Source organism: Petaurus breviceps, unplaced genomic scaffold (assembly GCF_028583685.1).
Source record: "Petaurus breviceps papuanus isolate PSGF00001 unplaced genomic scaffold, PetGlider_PUasm1.0 140, whole genome shotgun sequence".
In the NCBI taxonomy this organism is placed as follows: domain Eukaryota; kingdom Metazoa; phylum Chordata; class Mammalia; order Diprotodontia; family Petauridae; genus Petaurus; species Petaurus breviceps.
This window is the reverse complement of record NW_027185698.1, coordinates 42,466,139-42,492,513: the sequence shown is the minus strand read 5'-3', so window position 1 is coordinate 42,492,513 and position 26,375 is coordinate 42,466,139. Positions and strand designations below refer to the sequence as shown.

Genomic DNA, 26,375 nt, shown 5'->3' with positions numbered 1-26,375 from the left:
TGAGCTAACGGATATGCGAGTGATTGAGAAAGTCGAATGCTTATGCAAATTTAAGTTTGTCCCTCTCGATTTGCCTGAGGGGGTGGGGGAGGGGTAAAAGAAAGCAGTGGGAGTCATTTCGTTTTCGCTCATGGGAGGAGGGAAAAGGGAAAAGAGGGCGCCTTTAAGGGAGGAGGCGGGGGAGTGGGAGTGGGTGTGGGAGGAGCCAGGGGCTGGGGCAGGTGGAGGGAGGCGGGGGCACGCGTCTTGCTGGGCGGGGTGGGAGGCGGAGGCGCCCGAGCTCGAGCCCGAGCCGGAGCCGGAGAAGGAGCTGGGCTGCAGGCTGCCTGCTCCTTACCGACTCTGCTTCGCGGGGCCAACCTAGGTGCGCTCGCTGCCTCGTGCGCCGCCAGGTGCGCTTCCTGTCCCCACGCCCACTCGCGTCCCATGAGGAGCCGGCAGCTCCCCTGCGGAGTACGCGCGCGGGCTGAACCGCGGCCCCCCCCCCCCCCCCCCCCCCCCCCCCCCGCCCGCGGGGGGCGGCGCCCCCCCCCCCCCCCCCCCCCCCCGGAGCAGCGATGGAGATGAGGAGGTGCCCTCAGCCTCTGAGCCCCCTGCCTCACCCCTGGTAAGGCACGCCCCCCCTTGGCTCGTGGGCCGCTTGGCTTTGGGGGGAACGGACGCTCTTCGGCCCAGGCGGGTGCTGGGAGCTAGCGAGTGAGTGTCCCGGGCCGGGCCGGTGACGCCTGCTGGACGCCTGGGGCCTGGGATGTCACTCTATGCCATCCTCTCACGAATCCAGGTGTTGCAATCGGGAGCGGGTGTGGTGACGGAAAGAGCCCCCGGCCTAGGAGCCCCAGATCTGCCACAGATTTTCCTGCTGGAAGGGGCATTAGAGATCATCTAGTCCAACTCCTTCGTTTTACATATGGGGAAACTGAGGTCCCAAAAGGGAACGCCAATTGCCCACTTCACAGAGCCTAGACTCTGGTACGGATCTAGGTCCTCTGACACCACCGCTCTCTCCTCCATACAACGTTGTTTCTCTTTATTGTGTGATCTTAGGCCAGTCATTTCTCCTCTATGAGTCCCACTTTCCTTATCTGCTACTTAGGAATAATGATACCTAGATTGATGCTTTGTTAGCTCCGAAGTGCTGTAAGTTCATCTTTCCTTTGTACATTAAGTTTATAAAATGGGTTCACTAAAGTTCACTTAAGTAGTGCAAGTATGATTGTCCCCATTTTTCAGATGAAAAAAATGAAGGCTTAGGAAAATAGTGACTACAGAGAGACTGGGGTAAGTGGCTTGCCCAGGAGCACCCTGACAAGAAGCTTTAGGTCTCCTGGATCCAGGGGTCCTGTGTTCTTTCCATGACCCCAGACAGCCTAGAAATAAGAGTTCTCAGCAATGTTAGTCTTCTCATCTGGTTAATAAATTCTGTCCAAGCCTAACAGGGTTGTGAGGTGAGCTACAGGAACAGCCGCTCTTATTATCAATTTTTTCATTTGTCAAATGAGGGTGGGAACGTTTGGACCAGGCCAGGTTTAATTGCAGGGATTTCATGCCAGACAAAACTGTAAGGAACTTGGAGCAGGGAAGAACTGAAGTTTTCCAACTGAGATCCCCAGAAGGGTTGTTTCTGCCCTGGACTAGGAAGTCCATATGGGATCAGAGTTTGAATCCCAGTTCTGCTCCTCCCCCGATCTCTGCCTCCAGAACCTCAGTTGGCTTATCTGTAAATTGAGGGCATTGAACTGGATTGAGTTAAACCCAAATATTTGTTAAAGCTTCTACTTTGGGCAAAGAGTATCGTGCTGGACCTGGGGGTATAAAGACAAAAAGGTTCTTCCCCTGACTAGTTCATTGACAGAAATGTAACGTGTCTGCAGATATATACAAGGTAACTTGAGGAAAAGGAAAACATTAACTACAGCTACTGACCGGCTTTTCACATGCCATTTGGATGGGCATTACTTTACTAGTGCGGTCAATGGACCGAATAAAACTGGGTATTATTTTCTTAAAAACTCAGAACAATTCATTTTCTTTCTTTTTAAAACTTGATGCCTTTTGTTTTCCTTTCTTTTCCCTCCACCCACCCACCCACCCACCCCTTACTTCCCCAGCAAACCATCTCTTGTAACAAAGAGATGAAATGTTAAAAGAAGGGTGGGGGGAAATGAGTGGTAAAATATTTATTTTCAGTCTTTCAGATGAACTCAGTAACAGTAACCCCTGCCCTTTGGGAGCTCAATGTTGCTCCTGAAGATCTCGCCTTCAAATAGGATCAGGGATACTATTTAGGTTGTCTTTCAGATCTTCTCCAAGGTCCCTTCCCTTATGGTCTAGTTCTGTGGACTGGGATTTGGCCCAAAGAAAAGCATGTCTTATTTAGGGGAGGCCCAGGCAGTTGGCAGTTGATGTGTTTGGTCTCTTTTGAAACCAGTTGCGGAAACTATGCCCTTGGCTTGCATGTCTCATCAAAATAGGCAATAATGACATCTTTATGTGGCACCTGGAAGAAGTTCAGAGGGTTTTTCCACAAGCAGCACCCCCTACTCCACCCCCTCCCAGTGAAGAGCCTTGGGCTGGGTACAGAATATTAAGTAGCTTATGCTTTGGGTTTGCTGAGTTTTTGTTAAGAAAAGAATAATATAGTGGGTGAAACTTTTGAAGGCATTGCTGCAGATCAGTACTGCCTGTAGACCCCAACGTGGGAACAGGTCATGTTCCAAAAGTTTGTTTTAAGTCAATTGTTTGGAACTTGGACCACAGTTCCCCTAGCAACAGGATTTGGAGCTATGGCTGTAGTCCCAGGGCAGCCCACAAAAGGCCATTTTATTCCCAGTGTAGCTGAATTTTACTGAGATGTGAGTTTTGGAAGTAGAACGCCTTTGCAATAAAGGGGCGGGGAAGGGTCTCTTCTTTTCTGAGGCTAAGATTGATGGTAGTATGTATGGCTTCTAGCACTTAGTACAGTGCCTGGTGTATAGTAGGCACTTGAATGTTTATTTACTAACTCCTAACTTGTAGTGTCCTAGTACTAACCATCAGTCCCCCAACTTTAGTGCTTTCTGCTTCTGCCCATTCTAACTCTGCCTACTAAAGTGTTCTCCACTAGGTAACTGCATACCTCAATTCTCACCCGATCAGATCTGTGAGGCAAGCCGGGTTGAGTGACTTGCCCAGGGTCACATAGCTAGTAAGTACCCGAGGCTGGATTTGAACTCAGGAACATGAGTCTTCCTGACTCCAGGTCTGGGACTCTCTCCACTGTACCGCCTACTGCCCATGATAGAGTGCTAGAGAAGGTCAAAAGCAGCTACTATTCTTCCTCAAAGGGAGAGGCAGGAGATGGCATATGGTGGGATCTCAATGAAGCTATTGGTTCATAGGATATGGTGGGAAGGGACCTTAAAAATACTATATAATGCTGTTATTTTGTAGTTGGCCCAAGAGAAGGCTTAGAGAATGATGGATTTAGAGATAGAGGTCATCTAGTCCAACATCCTTCTGGTCTGGATATGGAAACTGCTGCCCAGAAAGGCTGATTTATCCAAGGTCATGAAGAAACAGCAGTGATGTGAACCCAGGTGCCCAGACTCCAAGTCTATAGCTCTTTGTAACTAATGCCAGAGGTTTAGAAAGAAACCTTCGTCTTGTGGCAGGCAGACTCTTAGCTTCCAGGAGGACATTCTGTATTTCAAATAGGAAACAAATATGTAGACTTTTGTTCAGATATAGATAGTGGAGAGGATCAAATAGGGGACCCAGGTGTTTCAGCATCTTGGAAAATGTGCAGGACTTGAAGTCAGTATGTGGAACATTAGCATTTAAAGAGCTTTGCCAAATTGGGATAAATGAGTTCCCCTCTCCAAGCCTCAGTTCTCTCATTTGTAAAATGGGGATAAGGATATTCAAATCATTTACCCCACAGGAATGTCCTGAGGAAAGCACATTGCTAGCTCCTGCTGCTGGGAGGGAACTACTGGAAGTGGGGCTAGAAGTCTGGGCAGGGGCAGGGCACTGGTAGTAGTTTGACTCATCTAGTACATGCCATCTCCTGTCTCTCCCTTTGAGCAAAAATAGGCGATTTTGACTTTCTTTAGCACTTTATCTGGGCAGTTAAGTGGTACAGTGGGTAGAGTGCCAGGCCTGGAGTCAGGAAGACTCATCTTCCTGAGTTCAAATCTGGTCACAGGTATTTACTAGTTGTGTGACCCTGGGCAAGTCACTTACCCCTGTTTGCCTCAGTTCCCTCATCTGTAAAATAAGCCAGAGAAAGAAATGGCAAACCACTCAAGTATCTTTACCAAGAAAACCCCAAATGGGCTCATGAAGAGTCAGACATGACTGAAGATGACTGAACAACAACTATTATGTTTCAGGCATCATACTAAGCTCTAGATATAAAGCTAGGCAAAAAATGGTCTCTGCCTTCAAGGAACTTACAGTATAATAGGGGAGGAGGGGAGAACATACAAGGAAATATGTATAAACAAAATATGTGGAGGATAAATTAGAGATCAGGAAGCCATTAACTAGCATTAAGGAGGACCAGGAAATAGTGATTTATTACTCCCAATTTACAGGTAAAGAAACTGGGGCTTAATGTAGTGGAGAGTTTCCTAGCCTAGGGTACTTGAACCTCCAGGAAGTATAGAATTCTGCCAAGGGGACATGGAGAATATTTTGTAGATAACTACATTATCCTATTGAAATATTCTAGAAGTACTGCTAGTGAAGAAAAAAAAAAGCTATGTACCAAATAGTTTTCCTTATGAAAAATTAATATCTATTTCTTATGTGCACATACCTGGTAAATTCTAGAATTTATTCATAATGAGGGTGGGGAGGGTACAGGAAGTCTTACTGGGACTGAAAAAACATCTGTAACTCCTGGAATTGAATCCTAGCTCATCTACTTTTGCTGGGTGGCCTCAGGGCAAGTCAAAACCTGGATCTTTGTTTCCTAAAGTGAAGTGATTGGATTAGGTTTTAGGTGAAATCTAAGGTCTCTTTCAATTCCTATGACTTGCCCAAGGTCTCATTGCTAGTTAATGGCTGAGCCCAAAGTGGACTTGTGAGCGAAAGGTGCTGAGGCTTTCCATAAGTACCTACTGTGTGTCAGTGTACCTACTACTGTGCTAAGTGCTGGGGACATAAAGCAAAACAAAAACATCTGGGTGACTAGTGGATAGAGCACCAGGCCTGAAGTAATGAAGACTCATCTTCCTGAGTTCAAATCTGGCCTCAGATACTTACTAGCTGTTTGACCCTGGGCAAGTCACTTAACTCTGTTCCAGTTCCTCATCTGTAAAATGAGCTGGAGAAAGAAATGGCAAACCACATCAGTATCTCTGCCAAGAAAACCCCACATGGGGTCATGAAGAGTCGGACACAACTGAACAACAACCTTCTAGGAGCTCACAATCTAGTAGGGAAGATAGTATGCATTTTAACTATGTACAAGCAAGCTGTATACAGAGTAATTCAGACGTAATCCAAGGAAAATCACTGAAGTTAAGAGGGCTTGAGAAGGTGGAATTTTAGCTGGGATTCAGAGGAAGTCAAGGAATCAAGGAGGTGGAAATGAGGAAGGAGAATATTCCAGGCATGGGGACAGCCAGTGAAAATGCCAGAAGCAGAATGATGGAGTGGCTGGTTCCAGAAAGAGCAGTGAGGCTGGTGTCACTGGATGGAAGACTATGAGAGTGGGTGGAAAGGAAGATGTTAAAAACTGGAAGGGGGGCAGGGTTAGGTGGGCACTAAGGGCTTTGAATGCCAGACAAGATTTTATAATTGGTTCTGTAGGTGATAGGAAGCCACTGAGTAGGGCTGTGACATGGTTAGACTTCTACTTTAGGAAAATTACCTTGGTGGCTGAATGGAGGATGGCCTGGAGCATGGTGGCTTTGTGTCTGTGGTAGGCACAGACTCACTGGGGTGACTGAGATATGAAAGGAGTGGGAAATGAAGTTGATGGATGGATGAGCTAGAGTAGGGGAGGGAGTGGGAGAGACCTTTATCACAGGGTGCTACCTAAGCTCTTTGCTTCCTGGGTAATCGAGGATTTCAGGGGCTAGTTGTGTGTGTGGGGGGGGGAGGGCAGTGCTCAACTTCAAATCCATGAAGTTCTTCTGACAGGAAGGTACCTGGAATGCCACTCACTACCCTTTGGCTGAGCATGGAAGTGGAATCTTTTCATTGTAAGCACTCTGATATCCTTCTGAATATTTCCCAGATAGGGAGGGTATCTTGGCACAATTATAATCTGGAGTACTGGAAGGTTAGCCAAATTTCCTCACAATTTTGGGAGTTTTATTTAGTGTGGCAGAATAAACCCTAACATTGTCTCAACTAAGACCCCTTCTAACTCTAATAGTCTGGGACTCTGTAAGGTAATTTCATTAAAGGTAGTCTTTCTACATTGCCTGTACTCAATGGTTTTGTTAACTTTCTGGCAGTTCTTTCTCTTTTCTACTCCCCAGTAGAGTCCATTTGGATTTTTCAGTTTGGTTCTGATATTCAATGATGCAAAAAGCTACAAAACTCTTTCCCCGGGCGACTGTTTTCCCGTTTTATTCATTGGTATGTCCTGTTCTTGATGGTTAAACAATCTTGGAGTTTCTGTGCAGTCAGAATCTTGAGTCTTGGCTGAGAGTCCTCATTACAGTATCCTTAAAAGTGGGCATCTAGCCTTTGCCTGAAAATCTCCAGTGAGGGGAAACCTGCTTCCAGAGGCAGCAACTTGTACTTTTGGAAAACTAATTGGCAGGAAGTTTCCCCTTTCAGGAAGCCTAAATCTGCTTCTGCAACTTCCACCCACCCATTGTTCCTACTTCTAACTTCTGAGGTCAAACAGGCAAATGACATTCGTTATTACATTCCCCATGTCCCTTAGTCTTCTATCTTCTACACGCTAAACCCTATTACCTTTTTTGCAACTGGTATTCTTTGCTCTAGTCTCAGGGCTCTTTCATACAATGTAACTTTCCAATGTTCTTCTTAAAATGTAAAGTTGATTTCTGAACTCACATTATGACTGCCCATTTATCATTATTAAATTTTTCCTTGTTTCAGCTCAGTGTCCTAGTCTGTTAATTTTGTTTGGATTTGGACATTTAGCTCTGCTATTCAGATTTTGGGTAATCTGCAAACATGATAATTACACTTTCATACAGATTATTAATTTTTTAAAAAGATATTAAAGTAATGCAAAGGTCTGGTAAAGATCCCTGGGTCACTCCACTATAGTTTTCCCTACAATTTGGGCAGCTAGTGATTCAGTTGATAGTGGTGGACTTGGAGTTAGGAAGATGAGATCAAATATGGCTTCAGACTCTTACTAGCAGTGTGACTCTAGACAGGTCACATAACTTCTGCTCCAGTTTCCTCATCGGGGAATTTTCATCATATGGGAATAATAATAATAGCGCCTGCCTCTTTCTGTTATTGTGACAATAAAATGAGATATTTGTAATACACTTTGCAAATCTCAAAGTGTCATATAAATATAAGCTGTTATTTTGACATTGAACCACTCTTTCCTTTTTGGGTGGGGGAGGAGGGCAGTTGCAGTTAAGTGACTTGCCTAAAGTCACATGGCTAGTTTTTGCGTTAAGTGTCTGAGGCCATATTTGAACTCGGGGTCCTCCTGACTTCAGGGCCGGTGCTCTATTCACTGCATCACCTAACCGCCCCAGAACCACTCTTTCAATGAAAAAAAAAGTTTTTAAAAGAAATCTGTATCACTTGCCAATGACTGATCTTTCCCTTACCCTCAATGAAACTCTACCTTGTAGCATGAGAAGCATAGTTAAGCAAAACAAATCACCACATTGGCCATGTTTGAAGGTGTATGCCTCATTCTGCACCTGTAGATCACCACCTCTTCTGAAAGTCTGGAAGTATTCTTTTCCATGGGTCTACTGAAATCCTGACTGGGTACTGCATTGATGAGAGTTTTTCCATTATTGCTTTTCTTGACATTATTGAGGTCATTGTCTCAGTTCCTGCATCATTTCATACAGATCTTTCCAAACTCCTGGAATGTTTCCATTGACAATTTCTTATGTCATGATATTACATTATATTAATGCACCACAGCTTAGTCAATTATCCTTCATTTGATGGCCACCAGTTTTGCCTTCATTTCTTTGCTACTATAAAAATTTGCTGTTATAAATAATAGTATGTATATATATATATATATATATATACATATGATGTTTCTCTTAAGTGTGTAACCTTCTTGGGATGCATGCCTAGTAGTGGTATCATTGGGTCAAAGGGTACATACAATTTAGTGATTTTTCTGGTATAATTCCAGACTTTTCCAGAATGGTTGGATCAGTTCACAGCTCTACCAAGAATACATTAGTCTTCCTGTCTTCTATAGCCCCTCCCATAGTTCCTCTTTTGTTGCCTTTGACAATTTGATGACTGATATAAAATCTCAGACTTTAAAAAATTTACATTTCTCATATTATTAAAGATTTATAGCTTTCCCTTATATGGTTCTTAAGAGATTGCATTTCTTCTTTTGAAAGCTACCTAGTCATATCCTTTTACTACTTGTCTTTTGTCCTTCATTTTCCAAGAAGACAGATGACATCATGAAGGTAATGTCTTGACTTGCTCATGAACTGCATTTAAGGGAGGAAGAGCTGCACAAACATGTCAACCTCATTCTCTCCTTCAATGTCATTGAAGTCCAGTGGCAAGACAAAAGTCCAGATGACTGGTATAGCTCAGGATGCAGTGCATGACCTTGACCTTTCTAAATAAAAGTCTTTCTGAGGTCTCAGTTTGCCTGAGGCAATGCCCATTCAGTGACTTGGGGCAAGGTAAGAATTGAGACAAAAGAAGACCTAGGGGAATGACTCTAGTTCTGAATTCCCTCTTTATCTTGGGTATCAGATCTTTATTAGAACTATTTGCCGTTTCCCGAAATAACTGCAATTTATCTTCTTCTAGTTACATTGGTTTTATTCATGAAAAAACTTTAATTTGATAGAACAAAAATTGTATTTTGTCTTTCATCATCATTTTCATCCCTTATTTAGTTAAGAATTTTCCCCTCAATCATAGTTGTGCAAAGTGCCCCCTTCCGTTCTTTTCTAGTTTTTAAAAATAATTTGATCTTTCTGTATTTATTTAGGTCATGTATCCATTTGGATCTTCTTGTAGAATATAGTGTAAGATCATTCAGTAGCTCCTAGTACATGTAACTGTATTGTCAGGGAGCCCACATCTCTTTTTACTCACAGGAATAATGTGTCTTTGTCAAATACTGAAATTAAGGACCTTATATTTATAGAGTTCCCGTCATCTACAAATCTAGTAACCCTATCCCCCCACAAAAAAAGGAAACACGGTTAGTCTGGCATGACCTGCTGCTGCTGAAGCCACTCTTTGTGCTTAGTGCTTCCTTTTTTGAGATGTTCACTAAGCATCTAAACTTTGATAAAACATTTTAGGATTTTTGTCAAGAATTGACATCAAGCTCACTGGCTTAAACTCTACACCCCAGGTGTCAAACACAGAGGAAGTGGCATGTAGCCAGCAACACTCATGAGTGCAGCCTAACCAGATGAAAATATAATTGGGAAATATTTAACAAAATAAATTAAAATATTATAAAACATGAATAACACTACATTTTAAAACTAAGTCAATATGCTGGTGTATGGATCGTTATGTACCCATTAGTGACTTAGTTTCCCCTTGAGTTTGACACTACTCTTTGTGGACCTCAGTTGCTTTGATCTTTTTAAAAACCATTTGCCCTTCTCTAATTCTGGGCACCTCTCCCATTTCCTACTGTCATTTGAAGATCATTGACAGTATCTCCAGAATCATGTCTGTCAACCCTTTCCATCTCCCAGGATGTAGTTTATTTAGGACTCATTCCTTGAAGTCATTAAGGTAGTGTGAGTGTTCATTGTTTCCTTTGATTTCAATTCTGTATTAACCATCTTTGTTATGTCCTTATTAGATTAATAATAGCTTTTCTTAGGAAAGAAAATAAAAGCAAAATAGGAATTGAGTAGTTCTGTATTCTTTCCAATATCTGTTATTTTCTGTTTTTTATTCTCCCTCCCTCCCCATATGTAGTCTCCTTTATTCTTTATTTATATATTGAAGCATACTATTTTCACTTTCTTTGTTTTTTTGTTTTTTCCCCATTTGTCTTCTTTCACAACTGTGACTAATAAATAGGTCTCCTTTATTCTTCCTGCCTTTACAGCATCTCTTACATGGCTCCCTTTTTTCCCTACTCACACGCATCCTGCTAACATACCCATAGTCCCCTTTTCTTGGATTCTGTCAGTTGCTTTCTAAATGGTCTCCATGCCTCTCATTTTCCCCCTTTCTATACTATTCTCCACACAGCTACCAAGTGATTTTTCTTAAGCACAGGTCCGACCATATCACTCCCTTTCTCAAGACCTTCCATTGTTTTGATTCTGACTTAATATTAGGATTCTTACAGTCAAAGCTATTCAATAGATATTAGTAGATTGTGTATATATAGTAGAATGAGCTTCCTTTCAATGAGAGTGTTCAAGCAGAGGCCAGTTAGACATATGTCTAGGATAATTATAACTATAATTATATCTTTAAAATATCCAGGAAAGCAATATGTAAATTTTTAGGTTGGTTACTGTTACCCATTACTTAATTAGCTCCTTGGACCAGCTCATGGTAGTAGTAGGGTAGGTATTACTATCCATTTTTCCCCCCATTTTAATAGTATTTTTTCCCCAATTAAATGTCAAGGAAATTTTTGGCGTTCTTTTTTTTTTTTTTTTTTTGCCTTTTGGAGGGCAATTGGGGTTAAGTAACTTGCCCAAGGTCACACAGCTAGTTTTTGTGTTAAGTGTCCGAGGCCGGATTTGAACTCAGGTCCTCCTGACTCCGGGGCTGGCGCTGTACTCACTGTGCCACCCCAAGCATTCATTTTTATAAGATTTTGAGTTTCAAATTCCTTCCTCTCTCTCCCCTCCCCTCTTCTGAAAATGATAGGCAATTTGATAGGTTATACATGTACTATCATGTTAAACATATCTCCCTATTTATTAGTCACAGTTGTGAAAGAAGACAAATGGGAAAAAAAACAAAGAAAGTGAAAATAGTATGCTTCAATCTGCATTCAAGACTCCCATCAGTTCTTTCTCTGGATGTGGATAGCATTTTCTATCACAAGTGTTTTGGAATTGTCTTGCATCATTGTATTTCTGAGAAAAACTAAGTCAGTCATACTTGATCATCATTTGCTGGTACTGTCTGTGTACAGTGTTCTGGGTCTGCTCACTTCACTCTACATCAGTTCATACAAGTCTTTCCAGATTTTTCTGAAATATGCCTGTTTATTATTTCTTATAGCACAATAGTATTCCATTACATTCATAGACCATGGTTTGTTCAGCCATTCCCAATTGATGGGCATGCCTTCAATTTCTATTATTTTGACACCATGGAAAGGGGTGCTATAAATATTTTTGCACATGTAGCTTCTTTTCCCTTTTTTAATGATCTCTTTGGGATATAGACCTAGTAGTGATATTGCTGTATCAAAGTGTATGCACAATTCGGTTTCCCTTTGGGCGTAGTTCCAAATTGCTCTCCAGAATGGTTGGACAGGTCACAACTCCACCAGCATATTAGTGTCCCAATTTTCCCACATCCTCTCCAACATTTATCATTTTCCTTTTTTGTCATATTAGCCAACCTGATAGATGTGAGGTGGTATCTCAGAGTTGTTACATTAATTTTCATTTCTCTAATCAAAAGTGATTAAGAGAACTTCATGTGCCTACAGATACCTTTCATTTCTTCTTCTGAAAACTGCCATTTCATATGCTTTGACAAGAATGGCTTATATTCTTATAAATTCGACTCAGTTCCCTATATATCTGAGAAATGAAGCCTTTATCAGAGACAATTGCTGTAAAGATTATTTTCCAGCTTTCTGCTTTCCTTCTAATCTTGCTTGTGTTTGTTTTGTTTGTATAAAAGTTGGTTGGGTTTTTTGATATAGTCAAAATTATCTATTTTACATTTCATCATACTTAGAACTCACTTAACTTCTTTAAGATTTGGATGCTATACTGCTTGATGCATATATTTTTAGTATTTATATTGCTTCATTGCTTATGGTACCTTTTAGCAAGATGTAGTTTCCTTCCTTATCTCTTTAAATTAGGTCTGTTTTTTTCTTTTACTTTGTCTGAGATCAGGATTGTTACCCCTGCTTTTTAAAAATTTCACTTGAAGCATTCTGCTCTAGCCTCTTACCTTTACTCTATGTGTGTTTCTCTGGCTCAACTGTATGTCTTGTAAATAACATATTGTAGGATTCTAGTTTTTGATCCACTTTGCTACCTGCTTCCATTTTATGTTCATCCCATTCACTTTATCCCATTCATTTAAAGTTCATCCCATTCACTTTATCTTTTTTTTGGAGGGCAATTGGGGTTGCTCAAGGTCACATGGCTAATTTTTGTGTTAAGTGTCTGAGGCTGGATTTGAACTCAGGTCCTCCTGACTCCAGTGCGGGTGCTCTATTCACTGTGCCACCTAGCCAGTCCCCCATCCCATTCACTTTCGCAGTTATGATTCCTGTGTATTTCTCTCTATTTTTCTTCCTGTTTGTCTTCTCTCTCCCTTCACCCTTTCCCTCATCACCAGTGTTTTGCTTCTATCTGCAACCCCCCCTATCTTTCCTCCCTTCTGTCAGTTCATCCACTCCTTTACTTAATCTTCTCCCCTCCTGCTTTCTTGTGGGGTAAGCTAGATTTCTATATTCAGCTGATTGTGTGTATATATATATTCCCTCTTTGAGCCAATACTGATGAGAGTAAAATTCAACCAATGACCATGGCCCTCCCTCCCATCTTCCCCTCCCCTGCAATACCTCTTTTGTACCTCTTCATGTGAAATAATTTATCCCATTCTACCTTTCCCTTCCTTCTGGACCCAGTGTACTACTCTTTCTCATCCCTTAATTATTTTTTATGTCATTCCTACAAATTTGCCTTATACCATACCCTCTAGTATTCCTTCTAGTTGTACTATTAGTGATATAATTTTTTAAGAATTACAAGTATTATCTTCCCATTTAGGGATGTAAACAGTTTAGTTCTATTGAATTCCCTATGTTTTCTTTTCACTTTTTACCTGTTTATGCTTCTCTTGGATTTTGATATTGGAGATCAAATTTTTGGTTTAATTCTGGCCTTCTCTTTATGAAAACTTGACATTCTATTTCATTGAATGACCATTTTTTTCCCTCTTGATGTTGTGCTTAACTTCACCAGGTAATTGAGTCTTAGTTTGAGTCCTTGCTCCTTTGCCTTCCCACCTTCCCAGAATATCATGTTCCATGACCTCCAATCTTTTAATGTTGCAACTGCCAAATCCTGTGTAATCCTGATTGTGGCTCCCCAATACTTGAATTGTTTCTTTCTGGTCACTTGCAGTATCTTTTACTTGACCTGATAGTTCCAAAATTTTGCTATAGTGATCCTTGGAGTTTTAATTTTGGGTTCTCTTTCCTGTTGTATTCTTTCAATGCCCATTTTGCCCTCTATCAGCAGTTTTCCTTGATAATTCCCTGAAAGATGCTGTCCAGGTCCTCCTTTTGATTATGGCTTTCAGGTAGTTCAGTAATTCTGATATTGTCTCCTGGATCTGTTTTCCAGGTCATTTGTTTTTCCCATGAGGTATTTTACATTTTCTTCTATTTTTTCATTCTTTTGAATTTTTTTGACAGATTCTTGATCATAGAATCATCAACTTCTACTTTCTTGATTCTAACTTTGAAGGAGTAGTTTTCCTCAATTAGCTTTTGTACTTTCTTTTCTATTTGGCCAATTATACTTTTTAATGTGTTTTCTTCAGTGGATTTTTGTATCTCCTTTTCCATTTGACTAATTCTATTGTTTAAGCAGTTGTTTTGTTTTTCCAAGCTGTTTAATATTTTTTCATAATTCTCTTGCATCACTGTCATTTCTTTTCCCAGTTTTTCTTCAACCCCTCATATGATTTTTAACCTTTCTGAGCCCTTCCATGAGTTCTTTCTGGGCTTAAGACCACTTCCCATATTTCTCTGGGGTTTTGACCATAGATGTTCTGACATCGTTGTCCTCTTCTGAGTTTGTGTCTTGATCTTCCCTGTAACTATAATAGCTTTGTATGGTGAGATTCTTTTTGTCCTTTTTGCTCATCTCTTTTGACCTTTTCCATTTTCTTTTAAATTTGATCTCTTCTACCCCTGTGGAAGGGGCACTGTCTCAAGCTTCTTGTGCCAGGGGCTGCAGGCCCTGGCTGTTTACCTGGTGGTACACTGATGCTACCCTGTTTTCATTTTACAGAAGGGAAACTGAAGGTCAGATGGGTATTTGCCTGGGATCATATAGTTAGTTAGTGGTGTGGTAACAAGGGCATGGGAGCCACTAGGTGACACATTATATAGAGTGCTGGCACTGAACTCAGGAAGACTCATCTTCCTAAGTTCAAATCAGGCCTCAGATACCTACTAACTGTGTGACCCTAGGCAAGTCATTAACCTCTGTTTGCTTCAGTTTTATCAACTATAATATAGGAATAATAACAACACCTACCTTTAAGGACTATGGTGAGAATCAAAGGAGGTACTGTTTGTAAAGTGCTTGGTACTATCCAGCACACAGTAGGTGCTATATAAATGTTTATTTCCCTTCTCCCCTCTTATGCCTAGCTCCTTTCTCTTTGCAAAGTGTGTAAAAAGTCAAAAAGGATATCTTAAACCCCAGAAAATGGACTAAGGGTGGTAATCTAATTTAGAGAAGTTAAAAACATTACCTGCCTCCATCCTCTCCTTAATCGGAGTAATGACCTATCTTAGGGTTGTACCTGTCTTCTCCTGAAGAGGTTAGGGTATCCTCAGAGGAAGGAGATCCCTTTAATTTCTACTGATCACTTGTGACCAGCTTGAGGATAGCCCTTGAGAGAAGTGGTCATGGGCGATGAGTGGTTGTAGAACATTGATTCTCCTGGGAATTTTCAAGGGAAAATTGAGTAACTTTTGTTGTTAGTTGAAACAGAACGTTAATTCTAAGCTGTATAAGTGAAATATGCTTTGTTGAAGATTCCTATAAATGTTACTTCAAAAAGTGTTAGAAACATGTCTGAGGGCATGAGGGCACTCTGCTAATTTGGATATTTCTCTCTAATCAGAACAGTGTTTGAATTTAGATTAATATTAAATTAATAAAAAATTGCTTCTAACAGATTTCTGCCTAAACATGAAGTACAATATTAATTTTTTTTCTTTTTTTTTCCCCTGGGATCCCATTTTGGGTTTTCTTTATTTACTTTTAGTCTACAACATTCAATTCCACAAGTTTTTGAGTTCTAAATTTTCTCCTCCTTCCTCTCCTCCCCTATGGTCCCCCCATGGTAGCATGTAATCTGATATAGGCTCTACATATACTTTCACATTAAACATTAGTGAAATTGTAAAGAAGAATTATTAATCTTTTTTTCTTTGACAAGCCCATATGACTGGACAACGGTAGTCTCTGAAGCAATTTTGTCATAAAACACCCTTCATTAGAAAGTAGTTTCCTCCAGCAGGTTTCACCACAATCAAAGCAGCCCTTTAAAAAGGGCAATGAATGAGTGTGTATGTGTATGTGTGTGTGTGTGTGTTGGGGTAGGTGGGGAATAGTTTTACTTCATGTCTTGGGTCTGTTTCCCCCTAGGAATGAGAAGGTATTTTCCTATTTACGGTCTGAGTAGGCTATGTACCAGTGGAGCCAGATTGACTTTCTGGTTAAATTTCAGTGAAATATGTCCTTGGGTAAATTTCAGGTATTAAAAAACTCCAACCCACAACCCAGGGTGAAGCTTGAAGCAAAGGCTAGCGAACCATTGTTCTTGTGAAGGTCTCTCTCTCTCCCTCTTTCCTTCTCCCTTCCCTGCTTCCCTCAGCTGAAGAGGGAGGGAGATGTTGACATTTCCAGTCCCTCCTGGATTTTGCTACTTAGCAGGACAGTGACCTGAGACAGGTCATTTTACTGCTGAGCCTGTTTCCTCATCTACAAAGCCCCTAAAGATACCACCTCCCCCTTCAGTTATTGTAAGGTTACAATGAGATAAGGCATGGAAAGGGAACGTTAACTTCAAAGTCTTATATGGGTCAGCTATTAATAATTAGAAGAGAGGAAGCTTGGTGGAGTAGAAAGAGGACAGAACTTGTAGTCAGGACAACTGGGTTCTAATCTTGTCTCTTACACTTACAAATGAGCTGTGTGTGATCTTGGCTGAGTCAGCCTCTTTGAGCCTCAATTTCTTCAGTGCCTGTAATACTTGGACCTATGTACCTGTCAGTATTATTATAATGGAAGTATTCAGTGAACTGTAAAGTGCCACTCAAGTATGAGTTTTTATTATTACTAATGACCTCAGTACAAAGAAGCCAACCAGTGTTCAGAGCAAGCAGGTTGTTGACAGAGACTTGGAATCTCAGAATAGGAAAAGTACCTCATAGAACTCCACCCATCTCTACCTCAACAGAAATCACTTTTGTGACATTCCCAAGTAGCTTTCCAGCTATGGTGAAGTGAAAAGAATACAGTTTGGAGTCAGGGGACCTAGGTTCAATTCCTACTTCTCCTACTATTCATATGACCTTGGACTGGTCGATTAACTTCTGGGCCTCAGTTTCCTCATCTGTAAAATAAAGGAGTTGGATTATATGGCCTCTTAAGACCCCTTCTAGCTCTCAATCACTAGAAACCTCCCTGGATAGCCCCTTTTTTTTTAAGAGCTGTAATTGTTGGGAAATTTTCCTTTTTCAAACTTTTGCTATTGATCTTGGTACTACTTCTATGGCCAAATAATAAAAATCTAGTCAAATAGCCCTTCAGATATCTGAATATAGATGGCTATGTTGTCCTCTGCCTGCCATCTTGTCTTTTCTGGTCTAAAGCCTTGTAAGGCATGGCTTAGAATTTTGCTTAAAAAATAATAATTTAGGGAGGAATTTGGTTTAGGGTAGCATTATAGAAAGAGCCCGGGACTTGGAGGCCAGAGACCTAGACTGAGTCCCTGACCTTCTACTTATTAACCATGTAAGCCTGGACCAGTCATTCCCCTGGCACTTAGTTCTTTCACCTATTCAGGACATTCCCTGGTCTGTCTCTTACTGAGCTGTGTGATGGGTTAGTGGATGTAAAGCACTTTTTCTGCTTTATGTGTCCCATAAGTAGCATAAAATATCCTCTACATGTGACTTGTTTCATCTACACTCTTGGAGGGTTGGGCAGGAGGAACCATGGGGCTGATCTCAGAGACTGTCTCAGCCCTTGTTTTTCTCCATGGCCTGGATCTCTTCTCATTTCAGTTGTACCTGCACATTCTCTAATCACCACTAGCTCCAGTAATATGCCAGGTTTCAGGGACTAACCCAAAAGGGTGTGTACCAGTCCACACTTAGCCCAGATATCCTCTTAGAGTGGTCTTTCTGTGGGTCACCCACTAATTCATAGCCCAGCTCTGTTAAAAGGCTTCAGAATATTTCTGATTGTTCTAAATGTCAAGCTGATTATAACCATTCACATTCACATAGCACTTTATAGTTACAAAGTGTTTTCCTATGTTTTTTCTATCATACCTTGGAAACAGCAGACCAAGGCTTTGCTCATAGTCTGGGACAAACCAGTGAAGAGGACCCTGCCCTGCCCTTGGGATGCTTATAGCCTCTAGTAAACGTGACTCATATCGGTGGAATGGAGGAAAAATAGAAGAGAATATAGAGGAGATTGACCTGCCAGGAGCTATAAAACCCGTAAGAGGTCAGAAAAATGAGAGCTCACTACAGGCTTCTTTGGGAAAACAGGGCTTGGGGGAAGGGTTTGCATCCCAGCTCAGTTTCTTATTATTTATGTGGTGGGCCTCAGTTTTCTTTGCTGTAAAATGAGGGGGTTAGATGAAATGATCCCCATTCCTTTTAGTTCTTACGTTTTGGGATTCTCACACCAGTGTCGTCCAAACCTCACTGCAGCCCTCTAAGATAGGCAAGGAAAATAGTTGTACTCCCATTTCACAGATGAATAAACAGAGGCTTAAAGCTTTAAGGCTTAAACTGAAGTGATTTAGGTTGTTAACAGTTTTTTTGTGTGTCATGGACCTCTCTGGAAATCTGGTGAAACCTATGGACCCTTTCTCAGAATAACATTTTTAAATGCATAAAACAAAGAATGTATAGCATTACAAAAGAAACAAATTATGTTGAAATAAAGTTATCAATATATTTAAAAGCAAACAAGTTTATGAATCCTAGGTTAAGAATGCCTGTCATACATGGCAGAAAACTTAGCATTACCTAGTTTAAACCTCTTGTTTGGGCAGAGGAAGATGGAGAATTCAAATGATTTGTTTAAGTTTTTCTAGCTCAAAAAGTCAGGATGAGAATTCCCGATGCCAAGCCCAGTGTTCTTTCCACTGTCCAATACTGACATGGAATTACAGAGTTGGACGACACCTTGGTGGCCATTTTGTACATCTAGATGGTACTTGAGGCAGGTTATTCTGTGTCCTGAAAGATGTAATATAGCCCTTTCCATACTGATTCACCCTTCTGACTTCCCTAATGCTGATTCAGGGGAAGAAGTGAATTCCTTGTTCCCCTTTTTTTTGAATTTCAGACATTTTAATAATAGTAATAACACTTTTCACTTGTGTCTAGCTTAACATTTACACTGGCCCACCGCATTTTAGCTCTGTGGTAGGGAGAGCTGAGATTAATCATAGCATCATAGGATGTCACAACTGTGAAGGGCCATAGTGTCTGGTCTAAATTTTTCTAGGCAAGGAAACTCAGGACCTCAACAAGAAAAGGTGCTTGAATCCAGGTTTCCAGAATTATCTGGAATAGCCAATAGCCTTACCCCTCCATATTCAGACATTTACTGATGAGTAGATTAAGGCACTATGGGTCAAGTACCTAGTGAGTCATTAGGTTCTTAGCTGTATTTCCTAACCTAAACCATGCTATGGACCCAGAAGAATATCTGAATTCTCTACTGTGGATGCCCTCTGCCATCTATATCCTTAGGAAGGTTGGGACTGGAGCCTAAAAGGAGGGAGCCAAGAATGGGAAAGAGAAGGATGCTAGCTAGAGAAGAATGTTTGCTCTTGGACAGACATTGAAAATAGAAAGTGAGCTGGGCCCAGAGTTGGGAAAGGAGAAAGAGAGCAGCCTACACTGTCTTTTAGAAAGTGGACTGTGCTTTTAATGACCCCAAGTTTCTCTTCCAAAGGTTCATCTTTTTTTTTTTTTAACAATATTCTGTTATGGCTACAAGTCAGAGAATACCATAACCTTCAAAGAATTAAAGTTGAAGGTCTCCGAAAGGGTAATACACCTAGAAGGGGAAACAGCATGGTATAGTGGAGATAGCGCTGACTCTGAAAAGGGTTCAAATCCCACTTCCTTAAGTTTGCTACCCTGTGTGACCTTGGACAGTAACCAGCTTGAGCCCCATTTTTCTTATCTGTGACAGGGTGGGGTTGGAGTCGATAACCTGGGAAGGCCCTTCCAGCTCCACATCTGTGATCCTATGGTGGGAGTCCACAGGCTGCAAAACACAATGACCAAACAAAGAATTTTGCAGGGGAAGTAGCAGAGGGGAGATCATCAGGAAATGTATGGCTGGGTAAGAGAGAGGTTGATGGATGAACAGCCCTCCGGCTCCAGTGCTATCCATGCAATCTCCAGCAATTAGCAGGGTTTGTAAGCAAGTCACAGGGAATGGTCAGGCACAGATAGGATGCAGCTGTGTCTTTAGAGGTGGTATTCACATCAGGGACACCTCAAATCCACTGAAATATTAAAGTAGGGTTTTCAGTTGTAAAGACTGTCAGTAGTAAATGGTTGTTGACAAGTAAAAATTTCATACAAATTTATTTTGATAGCAAAAAAAAAGTGGTAGCAATTTATGTCCTCACAATTGTTGAATGACTAAATAAATGATGGTATAATAATGTAGTATAAAGTTATAGAGCTGTCAAAAATAAATATAAAGACTACAAGAAAATGTAGAAAGACCTATATAGAAGCCACTAAGTGGTGTAGTAGAGTGCTGGCCCTGGAGTCAGGGAGACCCAAGTTCAAATCTGGCCTCAGTGTCCAGCTGTATGACCCAGAGCACTTCACTTAACTGTTGTCTGCCTCAGTGTCCTCAACTTTAAAATGAATATAATAAAAGCACCCTCTTCCGGGGGTTGTTGTGGGGATCAAATGAGATGATATTTGTCTCTTCCTTCACTCCCTTCTTCCCCCTTCCTTTCTTTCTCTTTCTCTTCTTCCTTTCATCCAGGAGATCAGTAGAAACCAAAACATGAATTGTCTATATTAAAAACTACTCTCAGTCCTATTCCATTAATCCAAGGTCACTGTGACCTTGGATAAGTCATCTCTTCTCAAAGGCTTCACCAGATGACCTTTGTGTGGGGTCAGTTAGAGAAAGGACATTGGCCTTGACCTGAGGGAGCATAAACTCTCTAAAATTTCAGAGATGAAATTTCTGTAAGAAAAGAAGGGAAACTGTTACAAAGAGAATATTGGAAAAGTCGGTAATTTTAAAAATTTGTAAATTTCTTTGAAAGTTGTCTTATATTTTTATATATAATATTTTCCCAAAATTACATGTTAAAACAGCTTTTTAAACATTTTTTTAAATTGAGTTCCAAACTATCCCTCCTTTCCTCCTTCCCTTCTCCCCTTCCTGAAATAGTAAGCAGTTTGATATAGTTTATGCATGTGCAGTCATGTAAAACATTTCCCTATTAGTCAATTTGTATGAGAAGACTTGATTTAAAAAAAAAAATGAAAGAAAGAAAAAAAGTTAAAAATAGATGCTTCAGTATGTATTCAGATAGTATCAGTTCTTCCTCTGGAGGCAGATAGCATACTTCATCATGACTCCTTAAAGTTATTTTATATTGATTTGTATTTCAGTACTTAAATGAATCACAATTTGAGAGTTGGAAGGGACCTCAGGAGCCATCTAGTCCAATCCATATATGAAGAGAATCTCTACTTTAGCATACCTGATAAGTGGTCTCTCACCTATCCTCAGAATTAAGACCACCTCTGATCTTCTGGGATCTGTGGATGATTCGTGATTTCATTACTGTGCTAATTCATTCCACTGAGGCTTTTCAGTCCTTCGCTCTATAAGTTACTGTAGCCAAAACAGTTAATCATTGCTGCCAACACTGCAATGAATCTCCAAATTTAGCCAGTCTAGTCCTTGGACAGCAGATTTGTAGTCCTACTTTGAAGCCTTTCCAATTTGGTTGACCCTACCAGAGACAGCCCTTCTCTGATATAGTTATACAAACAAAGGTAATCTGTGCATTATGATGAAATCTCTGAAGAGGACTTATTTAGAGTCTTAAGTTAAAAAATAAACTTGAAAAGCCAGTATTGGAAAACAAGAAGGTGTACAATAAAATGTGATGCTATTCAGTATTCAACAAGTATTAAGTGACTACTGAATGTGCTTGATGCTGGGATGCAAAAATAGAAAATAACATGTCCCTGCCCTCAAGGAGTTTGCAGTCAATATGGTATAGTTCAAGGGTTTTTAACCATTTTGATGTCCTGGACCCTTTTGGCAGTCAGCCAAAGCCAAAGGAACCCTTCTTGAAATAATTTTTTTTTACATATATTTTTATAAATACATTTTTATTGAAGTAAAGCATTTCTTTTTTTTTTCACTTTTCAAGTGCTTTATTAACTTCTTTTTTTTTTTTTTAAGCAATCGGGGTTAAGTAACTTGCTCAAGGTTATACGGCCAGGTGTTTCTGGGTGGGTGCTAAGTATCTGAGCCTGGGATTCGATCTCCAGGTCATCCCGACACTGGAGCCGGTGCTCTTACTCGCTGTGCTACCTGGCCTCCCCGCTTTATTAACTTCTGATTTACATCATTCATTTCCAGCAGATTTTGAGTTACAAATTTTCTCCCCGTTTTTCCCCTATCCAGTGCCCCAAAATAGCAGTCCCACAGGATATCCCCTCCTCCAATCTGCTCTCTCCCATATTTTCTCCCATACCCCTTTCAACTTTTCCAGTAGGGCATAGTGGATCTCTATGCCCCAGTGCCTGTGTATCTTATTTCCCAATTACATGTAAAATAGTATTAATATATATGTATATATTTAAACATTTGATTTTAAAACTGGATTCCAGATTCATTCCCTTCCTCCCTTGTCACCCACCCTTACTGGGAAGATAGGCAGTTCAGTATAGGTTGTACAACATGTGTGGCTAATGCAAAACAATAACATAGTAGATATATTGTAAAAGACTGACTATATTTCCCTCCGTCCTATCCCACCTCCCACTTATTCTATTCTCTGCTTTGATCCCATGCCTTTTCAAAAGTGGGTGCTTCCAACTTCTCTCCCCGCCCCCCAGCCTGCCTTCCCTCTTATCCCCTTCACCCCTACTTTCCTGTAGGGTGAGATACCATCTATTTAGTGTGTATTTTATTCCCTCCCCAAGCCAAATTCAATGGGAATAAGGTTGACCCATTCCCTTTTGCCTTTCTATTCTTCCCCTCCATTGTAACCATTTCCCTTGCCTCTTCTATATGAGATAGTTTACCCCATTCTATCTTTCCCCATCTCCTGTCATTATATTCCTTCTCTCACCTCTTAATTTCACCTTTTAAGTATCATCCCTTCCTGTTAAATTGGTCCTGTGCCCTCTATCTAAGTATACCTGTAAACATATATACACACATTTACATATGTATTCATATGCCCATATACCCTCATATATAGACGTGTGTGTATTTATTTATTTATTTATATTCCCTTCAACTATTTTCATTCTGAGAAAAGTTTCATTAGTTACAATTATTGTTTTTCCATGTAGGGATGTTAATAGTTCAACTTTGATAAGTTCCTTATGATTTCTTTTCCCTGTTTACCTTCTCATACTTCTCTTGCTTCTTGTATCTGAATGTCAAATTTTCTATTCAACTCTGGATTTTTCATCAAGAATACTTGAAAGTCCTCTATTCCACTGAATGACCATATTTTCCCCTGAAACATGATACTCAGGTTTTTTGGGTAGGTGATTGTGGTTTTAATCCCAGCTCCTTTGACCTCCATAATATCATATTCCAAGCTCTTTGATCCCTCAGTGTAGAAGCTGCCAGATCCTGGGTTATCCTGATTGTGTTTCCACAATATTCAAATTGTTTCTTCCTGGCTGCTTATAATATTCTCTCCTTAATCTGGGAATTCCTGAACCTGGGTATAATATTCCTAGGAGTTTTCTTTTTGGGATCTTTTTCAGGAGGTGATCGGTGGATTCTTTCAACCTCTATTTTTCCCTCTGGTTCTAAAACATCAGGGCAGTTTTCTTTGAGAACTTCCTGGAGGATGATTTCTAGGTTCTTACTTTGATCATGTCTTTCAGGTAGTCCAGTAATTTTTAAATTATCTCTCCTGGATCCATTTTCCAGGTCAGTGGTTTTTCCCATGAGATATTTCACATTTCCTTCTATTCTTTTATTTGTTTGGATCTGTTTAACAGCATCTTGATTTCTCATAAAGTCATTAGCTTCCATTTGCTCCAATCTAATTCTGAAGCAATGATTCTCCTCAGTGAGCTTTTGAGATTCTTTCTCCATCTGACAAATTCGGCTTTTTAAGGCATTCCTCCCCTCATTGCCTTTTTGAGCCTCTTTTGCCATTTGAGTTAGTCTGTTTTTTGAGGTGTTATTTTCCTCAGTCAGGCTATTGACTCTCATTTCGTAATTTTCTTGCATCGTTCTCATTTCTCTTCCCAATTTTTCCTCCACTTCTCTTATCTGCTTCTTAAGATCCTCTATGGCCTGTAACCAGCTCATATTTTCCTTTGAAGCTTTTGGTGTAGGAGTTCTGACTTCACTGTCTTCCTCCTGTTCCACGCTTTGCTCCTTTTTGTCCCCAAAATAGGAGTGCAATGTTGGAATCTTCTGTCTGCTTTGTTTCCTTTGCCTGGTCATGTCGCCCCTCAGTCACTTGACCCCTGGGCTTTTTGCCACAGTGGGACTCTGCCACCAGACAGGGGAGCTTTCATCCCAAATGCTGGGGTTTTTTCAACTGCCGGAGGTATTAGATGGGTGCTCTCTCTGAGACCTCCACACACTCTGGCAAGCTGGACACACACCCCAGGACCTCCACCCTAGACTACAATCCAGATCCAAGGGGCTTCTCGCCCCAGGGGCAAAAGCCGAGGTACTCCCAACTACTGGGTCCCAAAGTCCAGACTGCACTGATCTCTCACTTTGTCCTTTGCATCTATGTGTTGATAATTCTGGAAATGGCCACAGCTGTTGCTGATCTGGAGTCCCTCAGGTCGGTGGCTAGTCAGGCCTGCCCTGGGGCTAAAACCTGGGGGGGAAGGGGGGAGCTGCCTGGGCTCAGCTCCCAGAGCACTGCGCTGGCTGATTCCTGCTAGCCTGCAGGGCTGTCCTCAGTGGGAGGTTAGCTTCTCTGTGTCATTTTGTGGGTTCTGCAGCTCCAAAGTTTGTTTAGGGTCCCCTTTTTACATGGATTGGGGAGGGTGGAAGCCGGAGCTGCTCAGAGGTTGTGCTTCTTCTCTGCCATCTTGCCTCTGCCCCTTGAATAATGTTTTTAAAGGCATAAAATAAAACACATGGGATTACACTGTGAGGCAGTTGTGTTGAAATACATTTATCAAAATAGTTGGGGTTTTTTTTAAAGTTCACAGACTCCAGGTTAACCCCTGGTGTAGCCAAAGGAGATTTGTATTCACATCCTGCTTCTAACACTTAACTGTTCTATGGGACTAGTCATGAGGAAGTTACCTAACTACTTGGACCTAAAGGTCCCATAAAATATATCTAATAATTAGCCCAAAGTAACTTTTTCATGATGTTGTTGTAAGAATCACATAAGAGCATATATGGAAAGTGCTGTGCAAACCTTTAAGAACTAAATGTCTGCTTGGATTATTATTTAGAGGGAAGAAGTAAAATGCAGTGATACTATCGATGCATAGGAGAGGTCCAACCAGTGGGTTAAGAGATTGAAGTAAGGAGAGATCACTTCTAGTTGGGGGCTGGGGGTAAAGAATATGTCAGGGGAAGCTTAAATAAAGGAGGAAGGGGTGGTCTGTACCTGAGTTAGGCAGTGAAAGATGGAAAGGATCTTGGTAGAGATACATCCCCAGGCAACAGCCTGCACCAAGAGTGGGGAACCTGTGATCTTGAGACCACATGTGGCCTTCTAGGTCCTTGAGTGCTACTTTTGACTGAGTACAAGTTTTTTGTTTGTTTGCTTTTTGTTTTTGCTTTTTGGAGGGGGGAGGGCAGGGCAATTGGGGTTAAGTGACTTGCCCAAGGTCACATGACTAGTAAGCGTGTCAGTTGTCTGAGGTCGGATTTAAACTCAGGTACGCCTGACTCCACGGCCAGTGCTCTATTCACTGTGCCACCTAGTCGCCCCTAGCTGGTATCTTTTCAGAGCTACATATGTCACTGAGGAGCCAGGTGGTGCAGTTCATCCTTATAATCTTGAAATGTACACTTCTCTGTTTGACTGGATGACTAACAGCTTACAAAATGCCTTGGATTCTGTCTCCCACCCACTGCATCTAAGGAGCAGAAAATAATATCAAGTTATTCCTTCCCTGAGTGGTTTTTCAGCAAAAGAGTAGGAGGTAGATATTTAGGTTATTTTGTTCAAATGCACAATGTGATTTTTTATGGGGTTATTGAAAGAGCATCTTTGTACTCCCCTTTCTGAACACCTCTTTTTGCCAACTTTCTTAAACAATTGCTCCTTCTATACGACAAGGATAATAGGGATGTTCCATGCTCTTTAAACCCCGATCAAATGTAATTAGCAAGATGCTCTATTCCCAGATGCCTCTATGAGGTGAGAACACCTTTAAGTTATAGAATCAGTCAATTAAGGGTATGAATAACACAAATTGAATGGAAATCACACAGGAAACCTCTTTTGGTGGTTGAAGAGAATCAGTCGTGTTCTGTGGGGCTTGGATAAAATAGCAAGCCAGTTTGGAATTCAAATGGCTGGCCAGCCTGAGAGTCTAACAGCTCCAGCCAAGCCCTTGAAACAGAATCTCATGGTGGGGGAAAAAGGGGAGATTCTTCTCTGTCTCTTTTCTTCCCCCTTGATCAGAGGATGACTTTGTGAACTTCAAAAGGACAGAAGATTTGGACTCTTCATTCCTGGTAGTAACATTGTCCTCAGGACAACATTGGCAAGTGGCAATATCATCATTGAGAGCCAAGGGCAAATTAGACACCACAGCTGCTTCAAGACTGTATGTGGACACCAAACCTTGGAGC

The 26,375-nt window shown here is 41.0% G+C and overlaps 1 protein-coding gene across 3 annotated transcripts in view; it reads left to right on the top strand.

Annotated features, from left to right (window-relative positions):
• Positions 1-273: 273 nt before the first annotated feature.
• SH3BP2 (SH3 domain binding protein 2) overlaps positions 274-26,375 on the top strand; it is a 108,324-nt gene continuing 82,222 nt past the window's right edge. For 2 of the 3 annotated variants that reach the window (XM_069070866.1, XM_069070875.1), the window contains exon 1: positions 274-607. In XM_069070866.1, coding sequence (XP_068926967.1) covers positions 558-607 — 50 coding nt within the window. In that variant the 5' untranslated portion in view covers positions 274-557. Of the gene's footprint in view, positions 608-17,658; positions 17,829-26,375 lie in introns of those variants that run through there. The other variant, XM_069070882.1, reaches the window with a different exon arrangement.